General features: G+C 39.8%; 1 protein-coding gene across 1 annotated transcript in view; it reads right to left on the reverse strand.

The window, feature by feature from the left end:
- Window positions 1–2,245, reverse strand: part of REL (REL proto-oncogene, NF-kB subunit) — a 37,604-nt gene extending 35,359 nt beyond the window's left edge. Inside the window, exon 1 of the mRNA XM_029232041.1 lies at window positions 1,977–2,245. Coding sequence (XP_029087874.1) covers window positions 1,977–1,986 — 10 coding nt within the window. The 5' untranslated portion in view covers window positions 1,987–2,245. The remainder of the gene's footprint in view (window positions 1–1,976) is intronic.
- Window positions 2,246–21,423: the final 19,178 nt, after the last annotated feature.

The raw sequence follows: 21,423 nt of genomic DNA on the forward strand, positions 1-21,423 counted from the left end.
TAAAAAATACTTTTTGAGGTTTTATACAACTTTACTACAAACAGACTCTAAACTAGACAATGATAGACTAATTAAGCAAAAGTTTTTTTGTCGTTTTTGTTACTCTTTCGGTTAAATTACTGTTTCAGAACAGGATGGGAGTTTATAATTTTGTGAACCTTTTTGTCTAAGGTCTTTACTGAGTGATTAAGGACACCCAGACTTTTCCTCAGCAGTTTTCAGACAACTGAATTACAACTTAAATAACTTGTTATATTTTAAACACTCCCATTTTAATGCAACTCCAGAAAACAGGAAAAAAAAAGAAAAGAAAATTACCCTACAACTTTCCACTCCTTTAAATTTTTTCCCCTTCAATTTAGGAAATCAGTCCTCACAATAGGACAAAATATAGTGTCATTAAACAAGTTTAAATTGTATCACATTTTTAAATGATGTGGGTCTTAGGATACTCTATATAAATGGCTAATTATTTTCTTTCTCTTTTGAAAGAATTAGGAGTATTACATTCATGCCATATAACAACAAAGTTTGGTTAAATTACCAGAAGGCTGATTTTTTTTTTCTTATAATGCTGGCCCTTCTTTAACTTTCATACAAAATCTTTCTGATAATCAATAAATTAACCAAGTGTTTCAAGTCACTTTGCGCTTTTAATTTATACATGGTTTGAATTTATGAATTTACAAGATTATCTGAAAGTTCAGGGTCACTTAGGTGGCTAAAGAGAAAGTTGAAATATCTTAAACTACATTTGTATTCTCACATGAAAACCACAGACAAACTGAAATCAAATGTCATGTGAACCACCCCAATTTCCTTCACAGCCTACAGCACTAGCTATGGATTTGTTCTGCTCAACCCTTTAAAAAAAAAAAGTCCTTTATGCTTTCTACTTCCTCTTCTCCGCTAGTCATCAGCCTTCTACTGAGGGTCACTGAACCAGGGAGTTGGGAGGATGCGGGTCAAGCATAAACAAGCCTCCCTCTGTAGCCTCCTAGCACAGGGTTAATCCACACTTTTAGGCCCCCCAGCCTCTGCTCACGCTGCTCCCTCTGCCGGGAAAGTGCCCCCATAAACCTTGCCAGACTTCTGTAAAGATCCCACTCGAATGCAGTCTACCTGATTTACCTCCCTTAGATTACAGGCAGACCTAAACCATGGCTGGATGTGAGGCTCCCTCCCTCACCCTTTAAGCAGTTTCTTGGTAAACTGGTTTCCCCCAAAGCAAGAGATCCACGCATTTATTGACTAAAAGTAAGTATTCACATAAGTGATAGAAAGTTGTTTTCATTCTTACTCATATTTTAAAGCACGGGGATTCTAAAAATCCTCTTTTCCCCTTCTTTCCAACAAAGGAAAACAAAACAAAACTCGACTTCTGTTCCATAAATTAGAAAGTACGCACTTTACAGTAAAAATGATTCACTTTGTTGAAGCAACATTTCCACGTAAGACCTGTTAAAATACCACTGGTGATTTTTAAAGCCGCACCGCATTTTGTCCAACTGTCAGCACGACAGCGATCACCTCTTGGCAACTGATGAAATTAAACTAAAAAAGATAGACCTCTCCTGAGGTCGGAAGGTTCCTCGTTCCTGTTCTAAAACGTAAAACCACCATTTCAATTTAAATCAATTTTTAAATACGGGAAATCTTCGTCCTCCTTTATTTAGATTCTTATTACTTCCCTAATCCAAAAACCAAGTCTTTGGGAAACTCTAAGGCTTCGGCTATTATAATGGCATCAAATTACAGAGCGTGACTTTGATTTCGCACGCAAACCCTGAACCAGCTTACTTTTTAAAAAGGTTGACAGTTTGCCAGAGGCAATTTTAAAGACAGAGTGAATCACAACCAAAATTGAGCGCCCGAAACCCTGAGCGGCAAGACCCTCGGACGCTCTCCTCCTCCGCCCCCGCCGTCGGGGCCAGGCTCGCGCCCGGCCCTCGGTAGCCCGCGCCGAGAACACTCACCTGAGGCCATGGCTCAGCTCACCGCGCCGCCCCGCTCCGAGCGTCCGGACCCGAGGCCGCTGCAGTCAATCAGCCCGTTAGTCAGTCAGGCGGCCAAGGGACCTCTGCCGGCGGGATCCCCAGTCCCCCGACCACCCCCGGGGCCTCCTCTTCCTCCTTCCCGCCCTCCTCTGGGTTTGCGGCTCACACCTTCCCACCAGCTTAATTCTCTCGCTCCGGTCACCCGGCGTTGCCCGTCCCGGCTGCAGGAGCCAGGAGGCGGAGCGCTGCTACAGCTGAGGGCAGGTCGGCCCGAGAGGCGAACAGCCCAGCGGGGGGGGACTTCCCGCGGCTGACGTAAACTCCTCACCGCCGCTTCCCCCGGGCTGGGGCGGGGGCGGAGCGTCTTGCGACCGGCCCGCGCCCCACCCCGCCCGTGCCCGTGCCCCGCCCGTGCCCCGCCCCCGCCCGCTCTCCCGGAGCCCGGGTGGGCTTGGGACCTCGTCGCGGAAGCGCGAGCGCGGGACCTTCGGGAGCGCAGGGAACGCTGGGAGCCGGGAGGTGACGGCCCCGAGCGTGCGAAAGCCGCCGGCTCCTGAGAAATCCCCCTCCTCCAGGGTGTTCTTGGACGCGTGGCTTAAAGTTCAGGAGCGGGTGGGAGGGTGCGGTGACGTCTAGAGGGCCGGCCGCCTGCGAGCACTTGGGGGCGGGCCGGGCGGCGAAGTGGGGCCCGTCCTCCCAGCCTGGGGTAAGGACAGCTGGGGTTTTCGTTGGGTGGTTCCCCCTCTTCCTGATTTCGCACATGCAAATCCCCGCCCCCGCGCAGGCGGGCGTCCCGGAGCGCAGTCGAGGGGAAGTGCGGAAGCTGCAGCGGCCTCTGCGCGCCTGTAATTAAGGTATTTGCATACGGGGACCCCAGCAGTCTGATCTTATCCCTTTGCATCATCTCAATTGTTCTGTTAACGTACTTTACAAACTAAAACTTTTTAAACTCGTGAGGTCCGCAGTGTGAGTTCGTTGCCTCATCACTCAGTGTGCTGGAGATTAATGACGTGGACACTGCCTTGGGGTTTGACAGAGTTAGCACGTGGAAAGGAGGACGAAAGTTTAGTATGCTAAAGGAATCTAAGTTAACTTTGTTTCCTTCATGTGTAAATAACCTTCTATGTGTCAGTTTAGTTATAATGTATTATCCTCATTTTATAGATGAGGCAGTCAGGGTTCAGAGAAGTTAAGTAACTTGTTCATACCTCAGAATGCTACTAAAAAAAAAAAAGAACAGCTTAAACTCAGGGTTTTCTGACTCCAAAAGCTCCATGCTCTTTCCACTATCCTTTACTGCCTAAAGTAAGTATGGAGGGGCAATGGGAAGTATCAGCCATACAGGTGCCAAAACTGGAAGACCCAGTTGGGGAAATAATTAAAAATAAACTCTTCTGCCACACCCAAAACATCCTCTCCACAAAATATAGAAAAGTAGAAAAGAATGAAATAGTTTTATTATAGAATAAGCATTAAACCATACTGCGATGCACTAAAGAGATTGCAAAGAGAAGAAATCTCACTCGTTTATATAATCAGACAGATGCAATCAATTACATACCTGTTGTCCTTCTACCAAGGAAAAAAAATAGGAAGTTATGTCTTGGAGCCAAAAGCCAAGGTTTAAACTCCCACAGAGACAGAGAGATGGGGCACCGTCCTCCTTGATATTCACATTTCAAAGAGATAGCTCAAAGGCCCCCAAGAAAGATCTTAAGGGGGTACAAAACTGGCAAGAAACTTGTTTAGCTTTTTAAAAGGTGTACATACGTCTCAGAGAAATCATTTGTAGCTTCTATTTTTCTAAAAGAATTGCTAAATGAAAAGAGAGGGGGTAATGTTCTTTGTTATTTTTGGCACCAGGCAGATTTTTAAATTTAATTATTTTAGACTTGTATTCACCCTTACAACCCCAAATGTGAGAACTATATGAATGAACTAAGCATAAATGTTTAAGAATTCAACAGGAGGATGAGAGACGAATAGGAATGGAAAATAGTTTGCGTGTATTTGTTTATATTTCACCTCCAGAAATTGATTGGTTTTAGGTGCTTCTTTTTTTTAAGATGTTGGGGGTAGGAGTTTATTAATTAATTTATTTATTTTTGCTGTGTTCGGTCTTCATTTCTGTGCGAGGGCTATCTCCGGTTGTGGCAAGCGGGGGCCACTCTAAATCGCGGTGCGAGGGCCTCTCACTAGCGCGGCCTCTCTTGTTGAGTAGCACAGGCTCCAGACGCGCAGGCTCAGTAGTTGTGGCTCACGGGCCTAGTTGCTCCGCGGCATGTGGGATCCTCCCAGACCAGGGCTCAAACCCGTGTCCCCTGCATTAGCAGGCAGATTCTCAACCACTGCACCACCAGGGAAGCCCATAGGTGCTTCTTAATAGGACGCAATAATGTTTGCTTACTGAAGAGTTCTGGGCCAAACAGAATCTGTCCCAGTTTCAGGACCCCAAACTAGTCCTAAAACCACTCCGACTATGAAATCACAAGCTGGATCTTATGAGATTTAGTAACACTACAGAATTTTGAATTTATTTTATTTTTATTTTTCAGAGACTCACTTATTTAAACCTCCTCACTAATAGGATGGCATGTTTGTATTTATTTCCAGGGCTATTTGTCACATGAAGAAGCTATAGATTTATATTATCTCACCTTTTTAAAGGCTTTTTTGAAAATCCTTTCACTATTTTAGAAACTTGCTGAACCCTTTTTTCAAAGATCCAGTCCACATCTGAAAAGTGAAAATATTTCACTTGTGCAGGATAAACTTAATTAGAAAAAATGGAAGATTACCAGACAAGGTGATGGATGGACTAAAAACAACAACAAATGTGAGTAGTGGTTTTAATTTTTTTTCAGACTTATGTGGGGGGAAAATAGTTTATTACTGTAAAGATGATTGGCAGCTAATTGGTGGGGATTATAATGTAACACATGGTATTATTCCTCAAGGGCTTACAGTTTTTGCTACTATTTATTCAGTCCAACAAATATATATTCTGTGCCAGTTGCTCTTTAGAGTGTGGCACGAACACTAATAACAAGATAATCCACTACTCCTCAATTAAAAAAAAAAAGACAAAATCTCTGCCTTCATGCAGCTCTGTTTCGCATGAAAGACATCAAGCGTGTTAGCAAATAAGATCATCTAAAATACTATTATTAAACCATTTTGTTTATTGCTGTCAAGAAAATGAGGTAATGGGATAGAAAGTGACTGAGGGAGAGGGATACTCTGAGGAGGTGACATTTGAGTGGAGTCCTGAGGAATAAGAAAGAGACATCCACAGAAAGATTCAGGGAAAGAGCATTCCAGTGTGAGGAACACCAAGTACGAAGTCCTTGAGACAGGAAAGAGCTTATGTGAGGGACTGAAACACCACTGGGACCAAACCAAACTGAATGAGGTTGAAGAGATAAGCAGGGGCCAGATCAATGTAGGGCTTTGTAGGCCATGGTAATGAGGATGGATTTTATTCCAGGTGCACACAGGAACCTACTGGAGAGTTTTAAGCATGTGATTGATTTATGATTACATTTCCAGATGTTTACTCTGGCTGATGTGTTAAACTGCTAGGGGCACTGTATGCTAACCAGGGGCAGGAGTGAAGGCAGAGTGGCAGAGAGGCTGTTGCAGTTGTCTAAGGGAGAAGTAAAAGTCGTTTGGATTTATGTTTTAGCAGAGGAGATGGGGGAAAGGGGTCATATTCAGTAAGATTCAGGTGTCAGAGCCTGAAGGACTTGCTGATGGATTGGATGCAGATGGAAGGGGAAAAAAAGGAATCAGGGATAGCTCACATTTTTGGTCCGAGCAACAAGGTAAAAAGGAAGGCTGGTGAGAGAAAGGTTTGAGAGGGAAAACCAGGAGTTGTGTTTTAGACTTGTTAAGTTACAGGTGCCTATTAGATATCGAGTAGGTAGTTGAATATATAGAACTAAGCTAAGGGGAGAGGTCAAAGGTAGAAATAAAGATGTGTGAGTCAGCAGCATTTCATTTAAAAAAAGGAGCACAGAGGAAAAAAATTAAAAAGAACCCAAGAAGGCTGGTAGAAAAGAAGGAGCTGCCAGTGAAAGAAGAGGAAAACCAAGAGACTGTTTCAAAAAGAATGGAAGTGGTCAGCTGTGTTAAATGATGCTGAGAGACTGCAAAAGATGAGAATAAAGAAATGACCTTGGATTCGGCAAGATGAAGGTCATCAGTAACCTTGATGAGAGCCATGTCAGTGGAATGGTGGGAATGAAAGCTGAATTGGAGGAGGTTGAGAAGAGAATGATGGAAAGGATGAGTATACACAACTCTTTGAAGACTGTTCAAGGAAACAAATGGGGCAATAGCTGGAGGGGGATGTGGGGTTGTCTTAGGCTAAGGGCTGTGCTACAACCTCCATCTCACCAGGTTAACACAAAGGTTATTTATCACTTGCGTCACAGTCCAATGTGAGTTGAGTGGCTTTCTTCCAGAAGTTATCCAGGAACCTAGATGCCTTCTATCTTGTAGCACCAACATGTGGATTTTAAAGTCATCTTGGAAAAGGAAAGAGGGTAGAGAATCACGAATGGGAGATTTTTATGTGCCAGACCTGAAAGTGGAATACATTCCTCTGGTAACAGTCTGTTTTCCATATGGTCTCCACAAGGGGGCTGAGAAATATAATTTGAGAAATGGAATTTAAATATGTGCCGTGGAAGTAGAGAAGAAATTGGATATGAGTAATCACTAGCAGTCTCTGGTACTGCAGTTTTGTTTTGTTTATAGAGGGTCAGATTAAGGCATGTTTGTAAAAGATAAGACTGACTCACTAGTGAAGGAGAAATTGGTGATGATTGAGAGGAAGGGAGTAATGAGTAAGGGAGAAAGAATGAAATCTAAAGCACAGGTTATAGGATTGGCCATAGATTGGAATGGGGACACTTCCTCTGTGGTAATAAGAAGGAAAGTAAAACCTAGTAGACCTGATGGTATAGAGATGAAGTAGTCAGTCAAATTGCATTTTTTTTTTTAGTGAAGTATGAGGTATGAGGTTATGTTCAGCTGAGAGTGGAGGGCAACAAGCAAGAGGAGAAGCTGAAAATGCAGTCTGTGAGAGTGGAACATTAGATGTGTTTGGCTGTACTGAATAATCATTTGAAATTTGTGGTCATAAATATAATGTCAGACCAGTACACAGTATTTCTTGTATGGTTTTTAACCCAGGGGATATCAGTGGGTTTATTTTTGAAGAAGAAGACAAAGAACTAGGAAAATTTAAGTCTAAATGGGAATATGAGGGAGGGATGTTAAGTACTTCTCAGCTCACACACACTCCCTGGGTGATGTCACCCATTCCCATTATTTTACCTATGGTCCCAGGACCATATATCCAGCCTGGATCTTTGCATGGGTTTCAGACCTGTATATCCAGTTGTCTATTAGGAGACTCATAGACATCCCAGACTCAATCAACACAGCATCTCCTCTTCCAGGTTTACTCTTATTCCCATATTCCTTGTACCACCATCTACCCAGACACAAGTTAGAAAGTTGGGAGCCATCTTTGACTCTCTCTCTAATCATCCTCTAAACCCACAATGTCTAATCATCAAGTCCTGCTGGTTTTACCAGTCCAGTGTGAATCCATTGCTTCTCCATCTTAAGTGCCATTGTCCTTGTTCAAATCTTCATCATATCTCACCTGAACTACTGGAATGGACTTCTAACTATTATGTCTGTCTATACTTTTGTCCCATTTGAAAGCCACTCAATCATATTCAAACCCATTGCCGCTTGAATCCTCTGGACGAATTCACATCAGACCTACCACTCTTGTGCTTTAAGGCCACCCATTAGCCTTAGATCCAAACTTGGACATGGCTGACAAGTTCCCCCATAATCTGGCCTCTGTCCATTTCTTTAGCCTCATCCTCTGCACTCCACACCTTGCACTTCACACCTCACTGAACTGCTTCATAGCTTCTCATATTCCATGAGCCATGCCGTTTCTTGACTTTCTGCCCTGTTCATGCTTTCCTTTCTGCCTAGAATGCTCCTTCCCACAGACATGCCATATTTGTGGTTTGAAAGACTCAATATTGTTTAAATGTCAGTTCTCTCCAAATTATAGATTTAATGGATTCCAATCAAAAACCCAGCATATGTGGTGTTATGAGTTCTGATTTCTGCAATTAAAATCCTTCTGTGGAAGGTGTGATCATTTAAAAATACAAATGTATCTTGTCATTCTGTAGCCTTTCCTATTACCCAACATTTAGTGAACACAGTAAACAGCCAAGCATTCTATTTATTAGAGGCTAGTGATAAGGGCAGGTGATACAAAGATGAATCACATAATCTCTCAAGGAGTTTCTAGCCTAAAAGAATTGTATTATTAGACAGTTTGAAGCATGTAATCCCAGGCAATCAGATTGAGGCACGGTGCTATCGCTTCAGGAGTTAATAGGCTCCATATCTGTCTTCTCTTTTTGGTCTAACAAAGTCTTTTTCTGGTATATGTGGTGATCCTTAGTCTCTTAAAATCATTAAGTTGCTTGACAAGATTCTTGGATCTGGAGAGACTGAGTATAGGGCCATATAAGATAAATGCATTCATTTGATATATTTAGGGGTGTAAGGTCAGGTAGGAATTTTTATTTAGAAAAAAATGTAAGGCAGATTCCTAATTTGTCATAAAATGGATCCCTTCTTCACCTAGAGTTTTGGAAAGCTGTGATTTTAGGCAGCATGGACCAATAGGATTTTCTTGCTCCTTTGAGCACAAGTTTTGTAGCTTTTGTTATTTTGTCAGAACATTCTTTGGCCTGTGTGTAGTAGAGAAGTTCCCAAATTTTGGTGAGAACAAATCTTCCTGATAAAATTGAGATCTGTACCTTTAAGAAGAAATTTGATTATTTATGCTTGGTTCTGTGTCTCTCCCCTTTTCTGTCACTCTTCATTCCATCCATTGATAAAGCTAAATATATAGAAACAAACGTTGACAGCCACACAGATACTTAGGTTAAGTGCTTTTAAACCAATGGTACAGTATGAAAGAAACTTCTTGGCAATTTTCTGTTGTACAGAATTAATTAGAACTGACCTGTGGGGGATTTATATCCAACCACCTTTCAGAATCCCTTTTCCTCCTCTTGCCCACACTCCTAGCACAAAGTGCGGAACACAGTAGATTCTTAATAGATGTTTGTTGAATGTTGCATTCTGCATCTTCCTGAAATAACAGAACTGTCAATAGTTATTTAACAGTAAAATGTTTTAAAAACTTATTTGGAAATTAAGATGTAAGAGATTAATGCACCAAAAGCAAATCTCATCTCTTAATTGCTTAAAATTGATTATTTTAAATCTTCTTTAATTGAAACTCTTCTGAAGGCTGGAATTTTTAAATTATATCCTTTGTTCAGACCAGCCTCTGAACAAATTAAGGCAATTAAGATAGCATTAAATTTTTGGTGAAAAGTTGGCATTTTCTATATATTAAGATTAGATATTAGCTACTGAATTTTCTGTGGGTAAGACTTAACTAAAGCTTCCAACATTAATAATGCAAAACTGTTATGAATTTGCAATAAAATTTTCTTGGACATTTTTTTCATTGAGGTGAAAAAGTCCATGTAGCCATGCCTCAAAGCCAGTTTACTCACCTAGTACTTCCTTAATAATCCATTGGTAGTTAGCTGTGAAGCATTTTAACATTTAAGTTTAATTTTTTTTTTACTGGTTTTCTGATTTATAAATACTGATTTCTTGGAAAATTTGAAAATTTCCAAAAAGTAAAAAATTCAGTATCTTGTTTTCCCACTATACAGAGATAACTACAGTTAAATGTTTGGTGCATTTTCTTCCAGTCTTTTTTTTCAATGTATAAATATTAAAATTATTTCATAGTTGAGATCATGCTGCATATATGGTACTCTATCTTGCTTTTTCCATTTTAACGTCGTGAGCATTTTCCCCATGGCATTAAAACTGTCTTTGAAAAATTGGAAAAAGAAACAGCATATTTTTTGTTGGAATTGACAAAGTAATTTTTAAATATATCTAGGAATACCAAAGTCCTAGAATAGCCAAGCCAATATTGAAAAATAAAGATGGAAAATGTACCTTACCAGATAGACAAATTTATTATAAAACTACAGAAATTAAGATAGAGTGATATTGGCATAATTTTAGACAAATAGAACAATGGGCTGGATTAGAAAATCCAGAAATAGACCCATACATATACAGTCACTTGTTACAACAGTCTCCACTGCAGTTCTGTGGGGGAAAAGGAGGTCTTTTCATTAACTGGTGCTGGGACAAATTTGTCATCTATATGGAAAATAATGAAACCTGACCCCAAACTTATACCATACCTAAAATATTATTTTAAATGGATCATAGACCTCCATGTGAAAAGTAAAATAATTAACCTTCTAGAAGAAAACATAGGAGAATACCTTCATAACCTTGGAATAAGCAAAGACTTGTTGAACATTACACAAAAAGTGCTAACTAGCAAAGAAAAGATAGATAAAGTGGACTTAATTAAAATTAACTAAAAAATGCCACTAAGGGGCTTCCCTGATGGCATAGTGGTTGAGAGTCCGCCTGCCGATGCAGGGGACACAGGTTCGTGCCCCGGTCCGGGAAGATCCCACATACCGCGGAGTGGCTGGACCCGTGAGCCATGGCCGCTGAGCCTGCGCTCCACAACGGGAGAGGCCACAACAGTGAGAGGCCCGCGTACTGCAAAAAAAAAAAAAAGCCACTAAGATAATGAAAAGGCAAGCCACATACTGGGAGAGATACTTGCAATACATACATCTGATAAAGCACTCTATGGCATCCATGAAGATACTCTGCTCAGATCTCCCTTCTCAAGAGGGTCTACCTCAGCTTTCAAGCCAAGGCCGTGTGTTTCATTGGAAGCACCTAGCCAGTTATAAGCACAGTGGTGGTACAAAGGCTTGCTGTCTCTGGCCAGCACAGGACTTCTCTGTGGGCAATCTTTGTGTTAGAGCTCCCCATGGGGCTGGCTGAGACTTTATCATAGATGCACCCCAATCTAATTCTATTCCTGTCCACTTCTTCCTTCCTTCCCCCTTTCTTTTCACAAGTGTCAGACCTGCATCTGAACTTTCCCTATCTACTCCTTCTTTCTCTCCCCTTTGTCTTTCGTAGGTGTTACCCCAATAAATCTCTTGCATTGCTCATTACATATTGGCATCTGCTTCCCAGAGTACCCAACTGGTACACTCATATCCACTTTACAAATCAATAAAAAAAAAGATAGGTAGCTCAATTTTTTTAAGTGGGCAAAAGACTCAAATAGGCACTTTACAAAGGAGGATAGCCAAATGACTAATAAGCATATAAAAAGATGCTCAGAATCACTAGTCAGCAGGAAAATATGTATTAAAAAAACAATAAAATAATGCTACACCTCATCAGAATGACTAAAAATAAAAGGATAATTCCAAGTGTTGGTGGGGATATGGAATGCTCTTAAAATTTTTTGTGGGAATATAAATTGGTAAAACAACCTTGGAAAATTGGCAATGTCTACTAAACCTAAACTATAAATACCCAATGATCCAGCAGCACTATTACTGGGTATATTCCAAACAGAAATAAGTGCTTGTATCTACCAAAAGACAGATAAGAATATTTAAGGGAACCTAAAAGCAACTCAAATGTTCATCAGCAGCAGAATGGATAAATAAACTGCACTGTATTCGTAACATAGATTTTTCCCCAGTTATGAAAAAGAATGTACTATTGCCACATAACAATGTGGGTGGATCTTATAAGTTGAAAAGTCATATACAATAGAGTATATACTATATGAATCCATCAATATCAAGTTCAAAAACAGATAAAACTAATTATTGTGATGGACAGCAAAATATTAGGTATCTTTAAGGATGGAAATTGACAAGAAGTGGCCCTGAGGGAGCCTTCTGAGTTGCTAGAAATTTTCCATATCTTGATCTGGATGGTGAGTGAGAAAGGCTCTCTCCTTGACCAAACTCTTGGCAGGCTCCTCTGAGCCCGCTTCTCAACTAAGCCTCAACCTTGGCCTATAACAACTGAAGACTCTCAGCACAAATGATTTTGCCAATCCTCTCTTGCTAAGAGACTTGAATAACACCAGCAAATTTTCTAATAGCTCAAGGCCACATCCCTAAGATGACAAGTTCAGCCCCCATAGGTTCCTGCTTGAGAAAACTCAAGGTTGCCAAAAGAATTTACTGTTTATTCCAGCCAACACCTAAAGTCAGGGCCTCTATCTCCCAGTCTCTGTGGGAGAGTGGGAGCCTCACTTCCATAAGTGCCAGTTAACAAACCTGCGTGGCCTAAATATACTGACCAGCTCCCCTTCCCACTTTTTTATAAATTTCCACTTCCCTCATGCTGCTCATTTCCTTCCCTATTCCCTTATTCTCCCTTGAAAATGCCCAGTTACCTCTGCACAAATGAAAGTTGAAGTCAGTTTACACTGGGCTGTCTTCCCTACTGAACTGAATAGAATCTGTCTTTATCACTGTAACTAGTGTCTGGCTTTGTTTACCTTTGCCATGGGTTACGTATATTTACAAGTTAATTGAGCTATACTGGTGTATAAAGACTTGTTTATTTTATGTACGTTATATCTCAATTTTTAAAAATACTTGAAAAGATTTTTGAATACCTTTCCCCACCAGGGCCACACAACCAGCACAGCCCTACCTTGAGACCCTCCTCACCACCTTCCTCCTCTCCATGTCCTAACACACACTTCTTTTTTTTTTTGTACTCTTTTTTCATTTTATTTTTTTTCACAATGTAATACATTAAAAAAAATTTTATACAATTTTGAAAGGTTACTTTCCATTTACATTTATTACAAAATACTGGCTATATTCCCCGTGTTGTACAATATATCCTTGAGCCTATCTTACACCTAATAGTTTGTACCTCCCACTCCCCAACCCCTATATTGCCCCCTCCCGCCACTTCTTCACTTGGTTCATTCCTCCTCATCTTTTAAGACTCAGTTTACAGGAAGCCTTTACAGATTCCCCTGGCCAGATAGGCTATTTCTTCTCTGGACAACATAATAGCCAGCATATTATCTATCAGCCGGTTTACCACACTGAATTACAGTTATCTGGTCATGTGCCTGGCTCCCTTACTAAACTATAAAATCCTTGAAAGCAGGAAAACTTATTCCAGGTGGCTGGCACATAGCCGATGTTCAATATTTGTTGAATGAATTATCCTGTCTAGAGATCAGCACCTTTGCTTCTCAAGCCTGGTTGGGTTATTGAACATCCTACCAGGTCTGGTCTTTAGTGTGTTATATATCATACACCTTGCATTTGGATAGCTCTTCTGAGCCTACAATTGATCTAATTCTAAAACTTTGTTATAACTACATCTATTCAGTTTGATGCCAAGTGTCTTTTTTATTCTTTCAACAGCAAGATTTAAAATGTTTAAGGCATGTTCTTTAGTATCAAGAGCAGTGGTTCTCTGCCTTACCAGATCAGTGTCCACTGTTTAATAACAGATATTTGTAACATCCCCTTTACTCCCGTGAAGTGAAAATCATATGTATAATCTACCTTCCATGTATGTTTTCAAACAAAAATAATGCCATAATAGCAATATCGAGGTGAAATTAAAAAGTCATTTATAAAAAATAATATTGACTTTGATATGTAAATGCTTGGGCATGACTACATTGAAAGACATAATGGGGCTTCCCTGGTGGCACAATGGTTAAGAATCCGCCTGCCAGTATAGGGGACACGGGTTTGAGCCTTGGTCGGGAAGATCCCACAGGCCGCGGAGCAACTAAGCCCATGAGCCACAACTACTGAGCCTGTGCTCTAGAGCCCATGAGCCACAACTACTGAGCTCGCATGCCATAACTACTGGAGCCCATGTGCCTAGAGCCCGTGCTCTGCAACAAGAGAAGCCACCGCAATGAGAAGCCTGTACACCACAAGGAAGAGTAGCCCCTGCTCGCCACACTAGAGAAAGCCCGTGCGCAGCAATGAAGACCCAGTGCAGTGAAAAATTAATTAATTTTAAAAAAAGACATAATGAAGTTTTCAAATGTTTGCACCTATACGTAGAATCACAGGCTCCAAATGCAGCCTGACACTGATATGTTGTATTGGTAAGCTGTCACAGTTAACAATTTCTCAACTTTTAAAAAGTTTTCTAGTAAAACAATCTACTCTTGATTTACTCAGTACAGTCATCCATGGGTCTACATCTACAGGTTCAACCAAACACAGATTGAAAATGTTTGGGGAAAAAAATTCCAGAAAGTTCCAAAAAGCAAAACGAATTTGCTGTGCACTAGCAACTATTTACATAGCATTTACATTGCATTAGGTATTATAAGTAATTTAGAGATGATTTAAAGTAAATAGGGAGGATGTGTTGTAGTTTATATGCAAATACAATGCCATTTTATGTAAGAGACTTGAGCATCCAAGGATTTTTGGCATCTGTGGGGGTCCTAGAACCAATCCCTTTTGGATACTGAGGGATGACTGTAGTTGTATTACTGGGAAATTCAGTTTCTGTTAAAACCATGCAAAAAATATTTTGTGTTTATATGTAAAATGGAGTGGTGATCTAGGCTTGTATTATTATAATAGACTTTTCATCTACATGAACGTGAATTTCTGGTGAAACGTAGGTAAATCATGAGGATGGTGAACAATCCTTAGCCATGCTGCACTGTCCTTTGCAGGGCATCTAGCGTTCCTGACCACTCCTACAGTAAATGCCAGTGGTGTGGACTGTTTGGTCATAGAGTTCCAAAATATCCCCAGTGGTTTGGAACAGTGGTTCTTGAATTTTGGTTGTCAGAAGAATCACATGGGGAGCTTGTTGGGAATACAGATTCTTTGTCCCCGCTCCCAGAAATTCTGATTCAGTTGGTAGGAGAAGGGCCCTGGAATCTGTATTTGGTATTGACTACCCCAAGAGTGAGAGAGTCTTGAATAATATTTAATGGAGGCTGTGAAAAAAGTCTGTTGAATTATCCCTATTCCATACATAACTAAGGGCCCTGGCTTTGCAAACAACACAGACCTTGGATTGTAGACAGTGGTACACTTCTCTCTCAATACTTTAACGTGCCTAAGCAGTTATTTTTATACTTCTCTGATAACCAGAATGATCCTGTTCATCAGATTCGTTGTGTCTCTTAGAGAATTTTAGATGAACATGACCACATTGCTTCTCTTTGATACCACTTCTATCCATAGTTTATGCAGATATTTTATATCAATTTAGGCCACGAGGATGCTTTACAAGAAATTAAGCCTTATCAAGATTACACACTAGTCCCAGTTCGAATACTACCAGTCAGGACATACAGTTGTAATGGCCGGACTCAGCTGTTAGGAGTAGATTTTACCAGAACTCTTCACTGCTACTCTCCTGTTTACTTACTTCCTATGTGAGCATTGTTTGAGACCTCCAAAATCCGCTTCCGTGGATTAAGAGGTTGTAAAAGACAAAATTAAAGTGAAAAACACGTCATAAAAAAATGAGGACTTTTGAACAGTTTTGAACAGTCCTGGAACTATTTTCACTTTCTTCAGCATACTGAAGCATTCTTTGAAAATGGCTGCAATACTGGCAAGAGGAGGTAATGCTTAAGTAGGGTGGATGTCATTTGGCTAAGTGGAGAGAAGGGAAGGAGAGAAAGAAAGAAAAACTGCATGTTGGAGAGACCAGGACAATTGAAGCAGAGGGTGTGCAGCAGACAGTGCTAGCTGACTTTTCTTCTTCTTCTGTATTAATTGTAGCTTGATATATGGTTGACCAACTACACTCTATCTCCCAGCTTCCCTTGGGTAGAAATATATGCCCACCCATTCATAGGCAGAGCCTTTCAGATGTTTAGCCTGCTTCTTTTTCTTTTGCCTTCCCTCAAGCTAATGAGAAGATGTCCTGTCATCCAGATTCAGTTCTAATATTGAGGATGTTGTCCTAGAGGTTAGGATCGAGAAACAAGATGGAAGGAACCTGTGTGATTGCATGGAGCATCCCGGAACTCAGACATTAAATTGAGAAATGAATTTCTTTCTTTTCTCATCCATTGCATTTGGATCTCTTTGTTATAGCAGCTAGCATTACAATAACTAATATGAGTACGTGTTAGGAAACAGAGGGAAATAAGGTTAAAACCTGGTAATGGAGGGGTTAGAGGAGTAGTTTAGTTTTGTCTCATAGGCATTAGAGAAATATTCCAAGTTCTTAAACTAGAGAGTGCTGTGATGGGAGCATTGTTTCAGGAAAATCACACTGGTAGCATATAAAGCCTCCATTAGGGCTTCCCTGGTGGCGTAGTGGTTAAGAATCCGCCTGTCAACGCAGGGGACACGGGTTCAAGCGCTGGACCAGGAAGATCCCACATGCCGCGGAGCAACTAAGCCTGTGTGCCACAACTACTGAACCTGCTCTGTACAGCCCGCGAGCCACGACTGCTGAAGCCCACGCGCCTAGAGCCCGTGCTACGCAACAAGAGAAGCCACTGCAATGAGAAGCCCACGCACCGCAAGGAAGAGTAGCCCCCACTCACCGCAACTAGAGAAAGCCCACTTGCAGCAACGAAGACCCAACGCAGCCAAAAATTAAATAAGTAAATTTATTTTTAAAAAAAAGGCTCCATTAAGCGGTTATTGCAGTGAAACAAATATGAGTCTGAAACAGACCAGGATGGTGAATGTGGGAATAAAGTAAAAAAAGAAGAGGAAGGAAAATAAGAGGTATTACAAAGAAAAGTAATAAGCCTTGGTGACCAACTGGATATAGGGAATTGAGAAGAACCAGAAGTCAAAGAAAAGTCCCAGATTTCTAATCTGGAAAACTGTGGATACAGCAGGAATTGCTGTCAGGAAAATGGAAATATGTAGATTAACTTCAAAAATGCATAAATCGTTTGGAGTGTGGCAGCAAACCCAGATCCTGCCATCATCAGTGTTGCCTGTTCTCCCTAACACCAGTCCCTAAAGTAAGAACCTATAGCTCTGAGGAAACCCTCCCCACTCACCTATTTTCATTTAAGGAACTGAAACGTGAGATTTGTGAACACCCAGAGAAATGAAATCTTAGTATGTGAAAACTCTAAAAAGCAGCCATAAAACATCCATTTATAAAATACCTCTCTCTTTTTAATCTTTACATTGTGAAGGCCCTATAGTTCTATATATGCTAGTTTTATGTGTATAGCACTGCTTGGAAGTATGACATAGTATACTAACTTGGTTTCTGTAATGGTAGTAATAATAGCTGATGTTTCACAAGCATGTGATCCAATAATTACTTGCACAGATTTAGAATTAGCATTTTTCAGAACTGGTAATAAAGTCATCATTACCTTAAAGTCATTTGATGTTTCTGATATGTCTCAACAGAGGACAGTTAAATTTTAAGGTTAGAAGGAACCCATTTTACACATGAAAAAACTGAGGGACAGAAAATTTTAGTACTATGCCCACGTCATACAGCTAGTTAGTTGCTGAGTTGGAACTTGAAACTAGACCTCCAAACTAATAGTTTGGATCTTTGTCCTGTATGTCACATTGCATTTCCAAATCTGATCTAAGATACAAAGCAATATAAAAGAAATTTTTAGCAGCCATAATCTTACTAATAAAAATGCTAACATATGGAGTTCTTAGCATTCACAGGCTCTGTATCTTTTAAGACTCTCATTATGTAATATTGTACATCAACTATACCTCAATTAAAAAAAAAAAAGAAGACCCTCATGCTGTTTTCCCAAAAGTCCTCAATTGAACTCCATGGGAAAAGTAAAAATCATATTCATCGTTTATTCCCTACAGTGGTCAGTACAGTGCCCTGAGTATTGAGATGCTCAGTAAATATCTAATAAAATATAAATTGTTATACATTGCATCAGTCCAGTATTGATATGAGTAACAATTTATTACCACTGGGCATGAGATACTATTAAAAAAGAAAGAGAAAGAGACACACACACAAGGCTTCAACTCTCCCTCCCCGAAGAGGTAAGTAACCATGCCCGCAGAGAGGCATAATAGTGATTATATTAAGACAAATACCAAAATCACGGATTAATATCATAGAAGCAAGTTGAGCCAACCAGTTAAATTATTCAATAATATGCAAAGTTCTTAAATTTTTTCTAAAATTTTTATTTTAAAATTCCATCCAAATTATACATATAGGGGACTTCCCTGGCAGTCCAGTGGTTAAGACTCTGCGCTTCCACCGTAGGGGGCGTGGGTTTGATCCCTGGTCGAGGAACTAAGATCCTGCATGCCGCGCAGTGCAGCCAAAACAAACAAACAAACAAACAAATATATATATATATAACATTAAAGAAAGTTATAGAAAAGAAGAAAAATGGCCTATAATTCTATCTTACTAATACAGATATCACCTATGTGCATGTGTGATTGTGTGTATGTGTATGTGTTTCCTTCCAGGACTTTTTCATATGCAGGCTTTGATTTCTTCTGCTATTACTTGATTATGGTAAAAAATTAAAGCAGAGAAAATGAGAATCAGTTAAAATGACTTTACCTCCAACCCTGGGAAAAAATTATCCAAGAGTAATGGTTTGGAGTATATCCTCAGATAACTTTTATTACATAATTTATATAGCTACAGCGATGAATACTATGCATACATAAAATTTGGTAGCCTTTTTTTTTCCCACTTGATATTTATACCATCCACTTTGTCTTGTGTTGCTACATAGTTTTTATACTAAGTTCTTTCAGGAAGGAAGCTGGCTGGAAAATGGATGTCCTAGCAAACTGAGAATAGTTCCAAGGTTTGTAGGTCTTACTGAGGTTAAAAAACAGATTTTGTGTGACCATGGAGTGGGAAAGTTGGAAAAATAGGAAATTATGAGCAGAAAGTTGGGCTTTTTAAATTATTGCATAAGAAAGACTTGTATTTTGTTATCTAACAACTGAAATTGAAGAAAGCATAATTTTCATCTAATAATAATTGTTAATATTTCATCTAATATTTGCAGCAAGCTATCAAAATCTCTAATGAGGTTCAAACTGTATTAAACCTAATTTTGGATATTCCAGAAGGATCTTTTTCATTTTCATAGTAAACATGTACACATTTATTTTTATTTAGTACTTATCCAACATTATAGATCAATATTAAGAATCATAAAGTTTTCTTTCATATTACTGGGTATATTTTGAGTATTTTTTTGCCTTAGACTTTTTAAAATTTATTTATTTTTATTGATGAATTGTTGATTTACAATGTTGTGTTAATTTTTGATTACAGCAAAATGACTCAGTTATACACTATATACATTCTTTTCTATATTCTTTTCCATTATGGTTTATCCCAGGATATTGAATATAGTTCCCTGTGCTATACAGTAGGACCTTGTTATCCATCCATTCTATATATAATAGTTTTCATATACTAACTCCTAACTCCCGGTCCATCCCTCCCCCACCCCCCGTCCACCTTGGTAACCACAAGTATGTTCTCTATGTCTGTGAGTCTGTTTCTGTTTCACAGATAGGCTCATTTGTGCCATATTTATATTCCACATATAAGTGATATCATATGGTATTTGTCTTTCTCCTTCTGACTTACTTCACTTGGTATGGTAATCTCTAGGTCCATCCATGTTGCCTTGGACTTTTGATATGATCTTGGTATATCACTGAAATAGGAGGGACAGAGTACAATAGATCATGAAATACTCTTTCCTGCTTTGCTGAGCTCAGAAGACCTTCCCTTCTGTCCAACACTGTATCACAGTCACCTGGGACTCACAAAAGACTGCTTGTGCCTAAAGTCTCACAGAATCTACTATGAATACAGTATCTTTATCTTTCGGCTCTAACCCCTTCTGTGACTCCATACCATCATTAGGCTGATGATAGCAACGAATGCCATCCCATCTCCTCTGTTGCTTCCCCACCTGTCTCTTGAACACCCTTGCACCAGAACTGTTTCATACATCTGCAGCCACAGAATACATTTCACCAACTCGTGTGGAGGAAGTGGACAGTGAAAGTCACTCCATTTTTAGCATTTGTGCTCCACTGAGAATACCCTGATAATCCATGAGAGGAAGCTCAGCCTCTTAACAATGTGAAAGATGGATTAAGGGAAGTGGAAGACTAGAGGCAGGTGACCAGTAAGGAAAATAATTGTAACAATGATAGGGAGAGAATATACGTGCTTGAATTAAGACAGTGGCTTTGGGGAATAGATAATTGGGAGACATAGGTAAAGAGAACTGCCAGGTTTCTGTTTTGAGCAACTGTATTAATTGTGGTCCCATTCAATGATCTAGGAACTCCACGGGAGGGGAATTTCTCCCTTTGTATTACATTAAATCCAAATATTAGAAAGCTCCCCATCTGTCATTCTTTCTTCTCTTCCTCCTTTTTAGCAGAATCTTGATTTTGTTTGGGTAATTCGCTGTGCTACAAATGCCAAGTGCATCTTTAAGCCAATCATGGTAATCCCATTCTTGAGCCACAGAGTGGTTTAGGAATGGGCAAATGATACATTTCTGAGCAATGTAACAAGATGGGAAATTTGCTAGGGAGATTCTGGAATAATTTTTTTTCATTCATAATAAAAAGAGACATCTAGGAATTTACTGGACTTTGCTGTGTCTGCGAGTGACAAGTGAACTATAGAAGCCATTTTAAGACTGCGAGTTAAAAATAAAGCCGACATACTGAAGATGTTACAGCAGAAAGATTTAGAGGGAATCTGAGTTTTTGATGACATGGTTAGCTGCTTAGACAATTCCCTTATGGTTTAAGCCAGTTGAGTTGAGGTTCCCGTTGTTTGCAGCCCAAAACAATTTAAGAGCTATAGAACTGTCTCTAAAAGAAAGAATTCTAGCTAGCCTTGTAATCCCTTGGAAATAAGATCTTTGGAGCTGGATCGTCGATGGTCCAACCAATGGCTCAAAGCGGTTCACCCCTGAGAAGGTGAGCTGACTCTTTGAGGTCTGATCTCCTGGAAAATGATCTTCACTAAAATATGTATTTCCTTAAAGTGGGTATTTAATTCTATCTGTATTAAGACATAGTATTTTAATTTTCACTTCTGGTATTATACTTGCAGTTACTTTATGCATACTATTGCTCAAGACCACTGGCAGATTCAGAAATAGAATACAGTGCCTAGGCCAAAATGGAAGTTTACAGTTTTGACAAAGCCCTTGACAAAGAGTACGGGAAATAAAAGTCAACCAAACAGGAAGTAGGCAGAGTAGAACAGAACAGCCAGAAATATTTGGGTCTGGCTCAAGAATTAGTCTATCTGCAGAACACAAAAGTACCAAGCAAAGTATATGGAGCTGAAATCTTTAAATTGGAAACATTTTAAGGGGATTGTGAAAGAAGGAAAAAAAACACAAGGAAGTAAAAGGAAG

Source organism: Monodon monoceros, unplaced genomic scaffold, assembly GCF_005190385.1.
Source record: "Monodon monoceros isolate NGI ecotype Baffin Bay Population unplaced genomic scaffold, NGI_Narwhal_1 Super_Scaffold_19, whole genome shotgun sequence".
Lineage (NCBI taxonomy): Eukaryota > Metazoa > Chordata > Mammalia > Artiodactyla > Monodontidae > Monodon > Monodon monoceros.